The 12,884-nt window shown below is 46.3% G+C and overlaps 1 protein-coding gene across 1 annotated transcript; it reads left to right on the top strand.

Moving 5' to 3' along the window:
- The first annotated feature begins 5,718 nt into the window (after positions 1-5,718).
- Positions 5,719-8,957, top strand: LOC149440262 (endogenous retrovirus group 3 member 1 Env polyprotein-like). The gene is made up of 2 exons (XM_089658846.1): positions 5,719-7,088; positions 8,815-8,957. Exons 1-2 carry the CDS (start codon positions 5,819-5,821, stop codon positions 8,955-8,957), a joined length of 1,413 nt encoding a protein of 470 aa, XP_089514972.1. The 5' UTR covers positions 5,719-5,818.
- The last annotated feature ends 3,927 nt before the right edge of the window (positions 8,958-12,884 follow it).

The following is a 12,884-nucleotide window of genomic DNA, read 5'->3' as shown; positions in this document are numbered from 1 at the left end:
AAAGAAATGATAACATGACTTTCTCATACCTGGACCTCTTCTTTACATCTCTGACCCGGCCCCAGAATACCCTCTGCACCCAGATCTCTCATTCTTATCCCCCACACCAGCAAAAGTGCTATTGAAGAGTCCATGTAATATCTGGAAGCTCCGCCCAGTGATGAAAGGGGGCCCCAATCCAGAAAACACACTATAGCTTCTCACCAGAAGGCAATGACCCCTGCATACAACAGAAAGCAACACAGCGCTTGAGTAGATGAGGATATGGCATCCAGCATGTCACCTTCTCCGGCTGATGTGGGGGGGGGGGTAAAAGCTTGCCTCCCAAATCACTCCGAGGTAAGATACAAAATACACTTCCATAGTGTGAACCTGCAAGGTAGATAGAAGAGACACTCACAATATTGAAGACAACAGCAGGCGTGTCCAGCAATACAAATCTCTCATGTGTGGTGTTCCTATGGGTTACTGCAGGTCAGGCATTGAATGCTATTCAATCACATTCCACGTGCATGATGACGTCACCCTCACAAGCAACATCTGACACATTTCATCAGAGGTGACATCATCTGGGGGAGGGGCTGGTCTTTTTGTAGATATTTTCCAGTATATGTATTATCCATCATTTATGGGGTTGTATGTTTATGTGCTTTTAGTGGTGCACTCACAGCTTCCAGTAATGTGAGAGCGGGTATCAGCCAGACTGACAGCGTCTGTAAAGAGATCAGAGTGCGGCCTGGCCGTCTCATGCCCAAGATGGAGGATGTCCAAGGAGCAGGGACCCTACACTTTCCCTCCTCATCAGGAATCTGTCCCTTACCTCTTGTACTGTCCCTACCAGGGGGGTACCTGTCCCTACTCTACCAACTCACAAAATACACACCAAACCTGGGAGCCAGGGCCTTAAATAGGATCTGCCTGACCCAAGATGGCTGCTAGGGTCACATGGGGAGGCAGCATCCAATAGGATAGCTTCCCCAGGAACCTTGTTCCTCTTGGCTTCTTCTCCAACAACAGTGCCACTGTGGAAGAGCGCCACCTGCAGTGGAGGAAGTAGACTGCACCTGCCTACAAGCTACTACCAGAGAGTGTCCTCTGTGACCGTTGTCACTGAATTTGGGAATCCTAACGCTCCCCCGACACTCCAACCAAGTGTAACCAGCATGGAACTTCACAAAGACCCTCATTGCTTGGTTATTGCATTGAGAGACTGGGGAGCTGCTGTGTGCCTGGCTGTCATCACCCAATAGGGAATGGAACCTGGGACCAAACAGAGGGACCAGCTTGGGGTCTGCACTACACTTCTACAAATCCAACACCCCTTCCTTTACTCATAAGTGTTCCCACATATATTTCTGTCCAATCTGTCAGACAGAAAACGAGGAGTGCTGATAGCAATCACAGACCCCCTGACATTCAGACTCCTCCATATTGGGCTGAGGGAACCAATACGGAAGGGTCTTATCATGGCTAGGCCTGAGTATCGTGTGGTGCCCCTAGACACTCTGCTGTTGGTGGCAAAAGGCCTTGAATCATCACAAGCTACCAAGAAGTCCACCCCTATTATGGTAGCAGATCCCTGGACACAAACCTGGCCAACGGCCTCAGAAGAAAATAAGCCCATTTGTTTCAATTGTGGCCGCCCAGGACACTACAAGAGGAACTGTAGAGCCCCTCCCAGACGTCGACGGACACAGTGGAACCAGGACGCATACAACCAGCAACAGTCACAACAGCAACATCAAGCTCCTGGGCCCAGTGCGAATCACCTGGATCTTCTGCGCTAGGAAGTGGGCAAGCCTGTGTCATCCCCTATCTTAGCAGTGTCTTCAGCTGGTTCAGGGGGCCCGTTAGCAAAAGTGACCTTACCTATTGAAGAGCACCCAACAACATTCTTAATTGACACAGGTGCAGCCAGGAGCGTGATCAGATCAGAAGACCTCCCAGACCACTCATACCTTTCTGATATAGATATATCCTGCGTGGGGGTAGATGGAACCCCACGGTCTAATCCTCTTACCCGACCTTTACAGGTTGGTCTATTCCCAGACTTGCTGGCCCGGTTTGTCGTGTCTTCAACATGTCCCCTGAATCTCCTGGGAGCTGATGTGCTATCTAGGCTCCAGGCCTCTATCACATTCACTCCTGATGGCAAGGTGGTTATCTCATCACCACTAGAAGTAGAGGACATGTCTGCACTGTGCTCCATTCCCCTTCTGATGGCACTTCAAGAGATCTCTACCACCACCATCCCAGAGGATGTGCTGAGCAGAATCCCAAGTTGTCTATGGTCCACAGGACCCGAAGATATTGGATATTTAAGGGTACCCCCAATTATGGTGGAATTGAAGCCAGGAGCCCCCCTACCCAGGAAACCACAGTACCCACTGAAACCAGCACAATCCGAGGCCATTTCAAAGCAGGTCAAGTCCCTTGTGGCAAATGGTGCACTCATACCTTGTACCTCTCCATGCAACACACCTTTGTTCCCGGTGAAAAAGAAGACACCTAAGGGGGAACCAGAGAAGTACAGGATGGTACAGGACCTCCGAGCAGTGAATGAAGCCACCATCTTGGAGACACCTATTGTTCCAAATCCCCACACTTTACTCACAGGGGTACCGCCAACAGCAAAGTATTTCACCGTGGTGGACCTGGCAAATGCATTCTTCAGTGTTCCCTTGCATCCTTCCTGCAGATACCTCTTCGCTTTTACCCATGAGGGGAAGCAATACACCTGGGCAGTTATGCCGCAAGGGGCGCAAAATTCTCCGAGCCAGTTTGCCAAGGCCATGACCACCATACTGGACACGTGGCAAAAGGAACATTCGGCAGTGGTCCTTCTTCAATATGTGGATGACCTTCTCCTCTGTGCTGATGACCTGCCCACGGCTGAAGAAGCCTCGGAGAGTTTACTATGTTATTTGGCACACCAAGGCTGTAAGGCTTCTAAACCGAAGTTGCAATGGTGCTCTACAACAGTCGTATTCCTGGGCCACTGCCTCTCACATGGAACAAGGCATCTTACGGAGGAAAGAGTTAAGGCCATCCAAAATCTGCCACTGCCGCTAGGCCAGAAGCCACTCCATGCCTTTCTTGGCCTCATATCCTACTGTAGGTCATGGATTCCTGATGCTTCTTGGTTTATGCAACCACTCTACGATGCTCTCAAGTCTGAGCCCTTCCATCTGTCCGAAGAGGCCGCCTCCAACTTTTTGGCTTTAAAACGCTTACTTTCTTCAGCCCCAGCCCTAGGTCTACCAGACTACGAGAAACCTTTCAAACTGTTCGTGTCTGAACGCCAAGGCCATGCCACAGGAGTATTGGCCCAGTTCCATGGCGACCGCCTACGACCCGTAGGCTACTACTCATGCCGTTTGGACCCAGTGGCTAGAGGAGCACCGTCGTGTCTGCGTGCAGTTTTCGCTGCTCAAGCTCTGCTGGATAAGACCTCTGATATCGTACTGGGACATGAACTTGTTCTTCTGGCGCCGCATGACATTGCTGCCATTTTAAACCAAGTCCAACCTAAACATTTGTCCACAGCGAGGCATCTTAGACTACAATGTTCCCTCCAACTTCCTGATAACGTCACTCTCCTACGTTGCCAAACCCTGAATCCGGCCACTCTCCTCCCAATTGCTGAGGGGGGTAATGAAGGTAATGAAGAAAGTGGAGAGGATAATGGAGCCACTGAGCCTCATAATTGTCTTGAAGTGATGAAAATGGAAACCTTCCATCTTCCCACAGTGAGTGAAACACCTCTGCAGGACCCAGACTTCACCTTGTTTGTTGATGGTTCCAGATATGCAGACGATGGAGGCAAATATCATACAGGATTTGCGGTCACTACTGCAGACACAGTCCTACAGGCAAGAGCCCTATCGCCAGCAATATCTGCACAGGGAGCTGAACTTCAAGCACTCACAACAGCATGCCAGATGATGGAAGGAAAAAGGGCCAATATCTACACAGACTCCAGATATGCCTTTGGGGTGGCCCATGACTTTGGACCCATATGGAAGGCAAGAGGATTTATGACTGCGGCAGGTACGTCCATAAGACATGGAGCAGCCATTGGAAGACTGCTGGAAGCACTCCTTCTACCCATTCAAGTGGCTATTCTGAAGGTAAAAGCTCATGGGAAAATAAACTCCTCAGAAGCCAAAGGCAATAATCTGGCAGATTTGGCGGCAAAACGAGCGGCCATGGGACCACCAGAAATGGAAGGAGAGGTGACCGGAGAGTGGGAACCAATATTCACCTTACAGACCTTACCTGTGGACAGAAGCTACCTCAAGGAACTCCAAGAAGCAGCAAGTCCAGAAGAAAAAGAGAGCTGGAGACGGAGAGGAGCTATTCTCAAAGACGGTCTGTTTGAGTGCAACAAGAGGTTTTGTTTACCCAAGAATATGTTTCCAGCTGTAGTCCAGTGGGCACACGGAGCAGCCCATCTGTCAAAGAGCCTCATGAACTCTCTCATCAACAAGTACTATATAGCGCCTGGAATTACCACATTGACAAATAATTTTTGCAAAACATGTGCCATCTGTGCAAAATGTAATCCGGGACGCACAGAGAAGACACCACAGAAACACTTGGCCAAACCCCTATACCCTTTTCAAAGGATACAAATTGATCATATCCAGATGCCAAAGAGTGGGCGGTTTGAGTACGCCCTAGTGGTGGTGGACATGTTTTCCAGTTGGCCAGAGGCCTTTGCTGTAACCAACATGACTGCTAAAACAACTGCGAAGAAACTCCTCACTGAGGTCGTATGCAGATATGGACTTCCAGAGGTGATAGAGAGTGACCAGGGCCCCGCTTTCACAGCTTCAGTAACCAAAGAAATATGGGCGGCAGTAGGAGTCACTCTGGCGTTCCATACCCCCTATCACCCCCAAAGTAGTGGAAAAGTAGAAAGAATGAATGGCACTCTGAAAGCCAGAATGCTAAAAATGGCCCAAGAGACTGGCATGAGTTGGCCAGACAGTCTGCCTATTGCCCTATTTAGTGTCAGATACACACCAAGAGGAGAACACTCCCTATCCCCTTATGAGATTTTGTTTGGCTCAGTCCCCAGACTTGGTTGTTATTTTCCACAACAGTTGCAATTACAATCTGATGTGTTAACTAATTATGTGACTGTATTATCACGTGAATTAACCCGTATCCATGCCCAAGTGTTTTCTTCCATTCCAGATCCTGAGTCAGATACAGGAACTCACAGCCTATTACCCGGAGATTGGGTATTAGTAAAGAAATTTGTGAGGAAACATTCCCTTGAGCCAAGATATGATGGTCCATTCCAAGTTCTGCTGACTACAGCCACTTCTGTCAAGGTGGCCGGGAAGAACACTTGGATACACGCCTCCCACTGCAAGAAAGTCCCAACCCCCGAGGAAAAGGAGTCATCTACACCATGATGATTGTGTTGTATATCCTTTTTCTAATAAGTTTGATAGAAGCTCAGCAGGTGGCTATCACCAAAACAGGTGCTCAACAGGTAGCCATCACTAGGATGAATGACACCTTCATATTCTGGTACAATTCATCCAACACATATGTGGCTGCGTTCACCTTTGATTTCTGTAGTATGATACCCATATATTGCAATAGTCGTGGACTGGGATGGGCACAGCGGGCCTGTCTGGTGGTCAACTCGGATCAGATATACATATGTATACCGGATGAGTATTGGGGACCGAACTGTGCCTATTGGGGATCAGTGGGATGGAGTACTGGAGCAGGTTGGGGGTATCAACCACAGAGTGCCTTAAAAAAGAAAGATAAGGTGGGGAAGCCTCTCATTAAACGTATGTCCATCTGGAAGTCAGGGTGCAGTGATAGCGGAGAAAGACTCGTCCTAAACATTGAGAATCCTAGCCCTGGTGATGCAGGACTTTACTGGTTAGGCAGGCACCCACAGAAAGGTACACCTCTAGCAAAGTTTTACCTAAAAGACATGTATAACTCATCAAAACCAATAACAAATCCCCTTAAACCTGTCATCCCTGCTATAAAAGACATGATAGCAATAGCAAACCCTACTTTTGAAGAGACAATGGCGGCTGAAACCGGGTTCTCTGACACTAACCTGTGGCTTGAGTGGATGAGATTCAGTGCCAAACAACATAACAGAAGTAACTGCTATGTCTGTGGTAGTGCCAGGCCACATTTAGGGACAGTCCCTCTTCAGATCCCACAAGACAGTGAGGAATGTTTCCTCAGCCTGTTCACTAATACATCCACCAATCATTCTGCGTGCGAAATGTGGAAAGAGGAATATCCCATAGTTACCAAAATCCCGAAGCCTGGAGAGGGCATCACTATATATCCTGGGAATTACACCTGTTACTCGAATTACAAAGGCAAAGGGAGGTTTCTGGGTAATTTTACAGAAGGATACTGCTCTACCTACAGCAGTGTCTCAGGGAAGTTAATACAGAATCAGACCCAGTCTCTTGGTGACATATACTGGATCTGTGGGGACCAAAAGATTAGAACCAGATTGGAAGGGATTTGGACTGGTGAGTGTGCTCTTGCAAAGGTCATTATGCCTCTCCACATCCTAGCAGAAAACACTCATGACCCAATGCCTGGCCGTAGGAGGAAACGAAAAGCTCCTTCTGGCAGTTTTGACCCACATGTGTATATAGATGCCATTGGAGTCCCAAGGGGGGTGCCTAATGAATTTAAAGCCAGAGACCAAGTAAAAGCAGGCTTTGAATCCCTGATTCCCATGATAACTGTTAATAAAAATGTAGATTGGATAAATTACATATACTACAACCAACAGAGGTTTGTGAATTACACCAGGGATGCCCTTCAAGGAATCGTTGACCAGCTAGCCCCTACATCCTACATGACATTCCAGAATAGAATGGCTCTGGACATGATTTTAGCGGAAAAAGGAGGTGTCTGTAAAATGATAGAAGGAACCGGAACATGTTGTACATATATTCCTGACAATACTGGCCCGAATGGTAAGGTTACTCTGGCTATAAAGAAATTGGAAGACCTGTCAGCTGAGTTGAAGAAGAACTCAGGTATCACAGACCCGTGGGATCAATATTTCAGTTGGATGAGTGGGTGGCAGAAGATACTTGCCCAAATAGGGGTAACTGTACTAATAATTCTGATTCTCCTGGTCCTGGTTGTATGCTGTGTTATACCATGTGTGAGGAAATTGATTAGCAAAGCTGTAGACAACAGTACACCTATCTTCCTGAACCAGGAGCAAGAGGATCCCCACATGATAGATGAAGAAAAACCTTACACCCCATTATGGTCCCTCCCCGCCAACAGTAATCTCACAATTTTGTAGGGATAGCATCTGACTTCCTTATGTACAAAGTCTGTGGCAAGGGGGGTGATGAAATAGTCATCACCTGTCTAACGTACAGCATAAAAGAGTTCCAAGGTACATAAGGACAGATGAGCGAGGTCTTATAGGGACAGAGTAAAATAGTCATTTTAAGGGGGGACTGTGATGGATTTGGTAAAATGTCTATTTCGTTTCCTATCGAATATATATATATATATACACACTTTTTTTATACACATCTTTTTACATATTTACTTTTATACTTTAATACTATTTCTTTCCACATATTTATAAATGTTTAGCATGAATATATATATGTTGCGTGAATATTTTCTGCCTGCTGGGCTTTGTGGTACTTTAAGAAATCCTTGCTTAAGAAATATTTGCTCACAGGAACAGACCCCCTCCCATCGTGTGATTTGGAAGACAAAAGAATGTTTTTCTCTTTTTAAGATAAGACTGAAGAAGATCACACCTATACCATGACGGAGATTGTTTTCGTGTAAAGTGACCAATCAAAGACTAATATAATGCTTATGCTGTTATCACGTGATGTTCGCATCATTTTTCATATATAAGCTCACGGTTTCATTTCAATAAATTAGAGAGAAGTTTTCACAGACCAAACGTGTCAGTGTGAGTTTCTTTATGTGCGCACATTCCAGAAGCTGGCCAGTATCATAAATTAGGACAGGAACAGATAAGCAATGGACAATTAGGTCCACTACTAAATCAGAAGGAGGTGTGCTGTGCTGGGGGAGGGGTTTATGGGAAGGCTGGAGGAGTATATAAACTAGGATGGAGGGGGAAGGGAGAATTCGATTATTACGGGGTAGACAGATCAGACCGGGGTCAGTACTTATTGGGGGGTGGAATGGGGAAAGATGGGGGTAGAGCTATGGCAGGTGAGATTGAAGAAGATTGTATAATGTATGGCCAGACTAATTCGGGGATCCACGCTATAACGCGGTCCCATCATGTTCCTATTTCTATTGTGGAAGGGGGGATGGGTAACGCAGCAAGGTTCACTATGTGGGGAAATGACTGAAATAAATGTGCTGCTCTACTCCTTACTAATGATCAAAAAGCTTTCATCCAACAAAAGTAAAGACCCGACAGAGCCAATCACAGAGCTCCTATGTGACAAGACAAAGAAGAAACTCCAAATAGGACAGGAATCATTCATCAGTAAATAAACAATAGTAAACACCCTGCTGGGGGTCCAATGTGAAAAGATATACTCAGAAATGGTCAATGATGAATAAATGCATACAAAGACATAGAGAGTAATAAACACCCTGCTGGGGGTCCAAATGGAAGATCTTCATAAAACAAGAAGAATAGAGAAGTGAATAAGGAGCTAGAAAAGACAAAAAAGGTGAAAAGCAATAAACACCCGGCAGAGGATGAATAACCCCCAAATATAAAGCACACAATACTATAGAATAGATGTATTAATAAAGGAAACAAGTTCCAATCCTGTGCAGGAAATGATGGATCTTCAGAAGTGGCAGTAAACACCCGGCTGAGACTTCCACACAATCCCATAAGTGTGGCCAATAAAGTCCCAATAAACAGTCAAATGTGTACAAATCCTTCCGTTGAGAAATATTCCGAATGTGACGAGTGAAAGTGACCCCCCTTGGCCATCCTCCACCTGCTGGTGTGTGCGCTCCCCTCACACTGACCCCTATAGGGCATATAGGGGAAATGCACAGGAAGTGGCTGTGGAAGGACAGAGTCTAACAGCAGGCTATATAGGACACTTACACTTCTTGGCCCAACCTTCCCGTAATATTCATCTACAACGTCCAATACGAGAGGTTTTGGAGCTGAACGCACCCTCTGTTACTGACCCCTCCCTACTTTGGAGCTCCCACAAAGCATATGCTGGGGGGTTCTGGTAAAATTGGGGGCCACTGCCAAGCATCAGAGGACACGGCAGGGAGTCGCTCTTCTAGCTTTGGGACTCTAGAAGAGGAAGTTGGTGGCACTCTCTCCTCCCTGGACAGATGGGCCCTGATTTACTAAGAATCTAGTCTACCAGCAGATGCTGAACATTCAGGCAGACTCAATTCAATCAATCTAGACCTGTCAGTCATCAGAAAGGCACCCAGCAAGCTGATTGGACAGAGTCTACTTTCTAGACACTTTCCTGTTCGTAAATACGAAATCACTTTGGGCGTATTTCTAGATGCAATGCCGGATATGTTCACTAGGTGGCGCACAAGCGCGGGCTCTGTCCCATTGCTGTTTATCTGTTTGCATATGAGAATACTTATAATTTAAAATAAAAAGCACACCGAGATTATCATTTATTTTTTAATTATTTAATTTGTTGCTGTTTCTCCAAAAATGATCGTCCCACTAATGCATTTCCTAAAGAATGTCATACATTCTATTTTTAAATGTCAAACATTTTCACACTTATATCTCAAATAATTGGGAATGTATAGTAAGAATTCCCCAATATAATGATATATCTTCATTCTCTGTAATCATGTAACTATTCTACGTTCCCACTCACACTCCGTCTGTTACAGCGGCTTAGTGGTCAGTACTCAGGGCTTGCAGCACTTGGGTCATGAGTTCTAATCCCAGTCATGGCCGCACCTGTCTGGAGTTTGCATGCTTTCTCTGCATGGGTGTGTTTCTGCTAACACTCCAAAGACATGCTGTTAGGTTAGTTGAGCCTAGAATATGTCGGAGTTTCTGGCCTTAGATTGTAAACTGCTTGACATTACAGACTATTGTGATTGGACAAAATATCTATTACACTATGGGGACACAGCAGGTCTATGAACACAGGTTATCATCTTACAGGTGTGAAGGCGTGGGGAAGTGGCCCTGAATGCTCACTGTCTGTGTTTAGGGCTGTACACCTGCACCCATATGTTTGTCAAATTAGGACCTGCAGCATTTCCATTGTGTAACATAGGTTGCCTGCAAATGGCGATAGCCACAAAAACCAACCACTGATTCCCACTCTACAGGCCACAGCACCCATGTGAATGAGCCCCAAGACCTCCATTACACACACAGCTTTATTTATGAACGCAGTACAGTTTTATCATTTAGATTTCACAGGAATATGGTTGGGATTATGTCCATTAATAATGTTTTTAGTGTATTTTTACCATATATATAATTTGGATATTTTCTCTGGCTGTGGGGGACTGTCAGGCATGCTGTATGGGGCCCCGTGATATCTAACAGTGGCCCTGGTGTATGCTTGTGTCTGTGCCACCTGTATAGTTAGGAAGAACAATAACTTCTTCTATGGAATACCTTGAACCTCTGCTATGTACCTCAATGGATCTAGGAATTGGACATGTTTTCTCCTGAAAATGTTTACTTTTTTATTTATTATTATACAGGATTTATATAGCGCCGACAGTTTGACATCGGTGAATGTATGTTTGTATCTCTATTGTGTATATGACATTGGTGAATATATATTTGTATCTCTATTGTGTATATGACATTGGTGAATATATATTTGTATCTGTATTGTGTATATGACATTGGTGAATATATATTTGTATCTGTATTGTGTATATGACATTGGTGAATATATGTTTGTATCTCTATTGTGTATATGACATCGGTAAATGTATGTTTGTATCTCTATTGTGTACCTGACATTGGTGAATATATGTTTGTATCTCTATTGTGTACCTGACATTGGTGAATATATGTTTGTATCTCTATTGTGTACCTGACATTGGTGAATATATGTTTGTGTCTCTATTGTGTATATTATTATTATACATTTATATAGCGCTGTACATTATAGTGGGGACAATACATGAGACAATACAGTAACAAAACAATACACGAGGGGTTCTAGGGCCCTGCTCTTTTGAGTTTACAATCTAGGAGGGAGGGGATAGTGGTACAGGAGGAAGTGGCTGTGGGGGATGGAGTGGTAGGAGGAGTGGAGGAGATCAGCTGTTAGGTTAGAGTGGGGTAGGCTTCCCTGAAAAGATGGGTTTTTAGGGTGCGCCTAAAGGTGAGGAGGGTAGGTGACAGTCTGATGGATTGGGGTAGTAAGTTCCAGAGGATGGGGGAAGTCCTGGAGAAGTCCTGCAGTCGGGCGTGGGAGGAGGAGACCAGGGAGCTAGAAAGTAGGAGGTCTTGTGAGGAGTAAAGAGTGCGGGTTGGGTGGTAGTTGGGTACCAGGTCAGTGAGGTAGTTTGGGGCGGCGTTGTGAATGGTTTTGTACGTCAGTGTTAGTATTTTGAATTTAATCAGAAGCCAGTGGAGGGAATGACAGAGGGGGGTGGAGGACACTTTGTGGAGGCCAGTGGAGGGAATGACAGGGGGGGGTAGCAGAAGCGGAGCAGTTGGTAAGGTGGATGAGTCTGGCCGCTGAGTTCAGGATAGACTGAATCGGAGATAGTCTGTGATGAGGTAAGCCGGTGAGAAGGGAGTTGCAGTAGTCCAGACGTGAGATAATGAGGGAGTGGATGAGTTGTTTAGTAGTGTCTGGGGTTAGGAACGGACGTATTTTGGAGATGTTGCGGAGGTGGAGCCTGCATGAGTTTGCCAGCGATTGGACATTGGGTTGGAAGGACAGGTTTGAGTCTAAGGTGACCCCTAGGACTTTGGCTTGTGGGGTGGGACTGATGGTGGTGTTGTTGGTTGTGATGGAGAGGGTGGGGGTGGCACGGGCTGGAGGGAAAATTAGGAGCTCGGTTTTGAAAAGGTTTAATTTGAGGAAATGGAGCGACATCCAGTCTGATATGTCGTTCAGTAGGTGGGTGATACGGGCGGAGACTGAAGGGGTGAGGTGAGGGGTGGAGAGGTAAATTTGCGTGTCATCAGCATAGAGGTGATAGTTGTGACATTGGTGACATTGGTGAATACATGTTTTATCTCTATTGTGTATATGACATTGGTGACATCTCCTCCCTCCACGCTGCCAAACAAGCCTACTTCCTGACCCTCATCAAGACCCTCTCCTCCAATCCTCGCAGGCTCTTCTCCACCTTTAACTTTCTACTCTCTCCGCACACCACCTCCACCCAGCACCTCACTCACCACCCTTGAGATTGCCAATCACTTCAAAAACAAGATTGACACCGTCATCGTCGCAGGGACATCGCCGCTGCTCAAACTTCCTCCCCACCCGTCCCCTCTCACACAGCAACCCCCTCATCACCCCTCTCCCTCGGCCATACCACTGTTCTGACCTCCACCCCACCTAACATTCCTCACACTGAAGCCCCCTCAAAACTACACTCCTTCAACCTCACTACCATTGAGGAGGTCACCAAGGTCTTCTCTAATGCCCACCGCACTACCTGCCCCCTCGACCCTATCCCCTCACAACTCCTACGACCTCCCTCCCCCTCCATCCTACGCTCCCTCACCCACATCTTTAATCTCTCCCTCTCTTCCGGCGCATTCCCCTCCCCTCTGAAGCATGCGCACATCTGCCCTATACTTAAAAAGCCTTCCCTCGACCTCAATGACCCGAACAACCTCAGACCCATCTCCCTGCTGCCATTTACATCCAAACTCCTTGAGCGCTTAGTCTACAATTGCCTAAGCT

Source organism: Staurois parvus, unplaced genomic scaffold (genome assembly GCF_062004578.1).
Source record: "Staurois parvus isolate SC_StPar_1 unplaced genomic scaffold, SC_StPar_1.0 ptg001099l, whole genome shotgun sequence".
NCBI classification, from domain to species: domain Eukaryota; kingdom Metazoa; phylum Chordata; class Amphibia; order Anura; family Ranidae; genus Staurois; species Staurois parvus.
The sequence above is the reverse complement of the archived record's forward strand: the minus strand, read 5'-3'. Positions and strand labels throughout refer to the sequence as shown.

Coding starts and splice junctions, on each gene's coding strand:
- LOC149440262 (XM_089658846.1), top strand. CDS start 5,819: ATGTCCATCTGGAAGTCAGGGTGCAGTGATAGCGGAGAAAGACTCGTC. Junction 7,089..8,814: donor TCAATATTTCAGTTGGATGA/GTGGGTGGCAGA, acceptor AATCCTGTGCAG/GAAATGATGGATCTTCAGAA.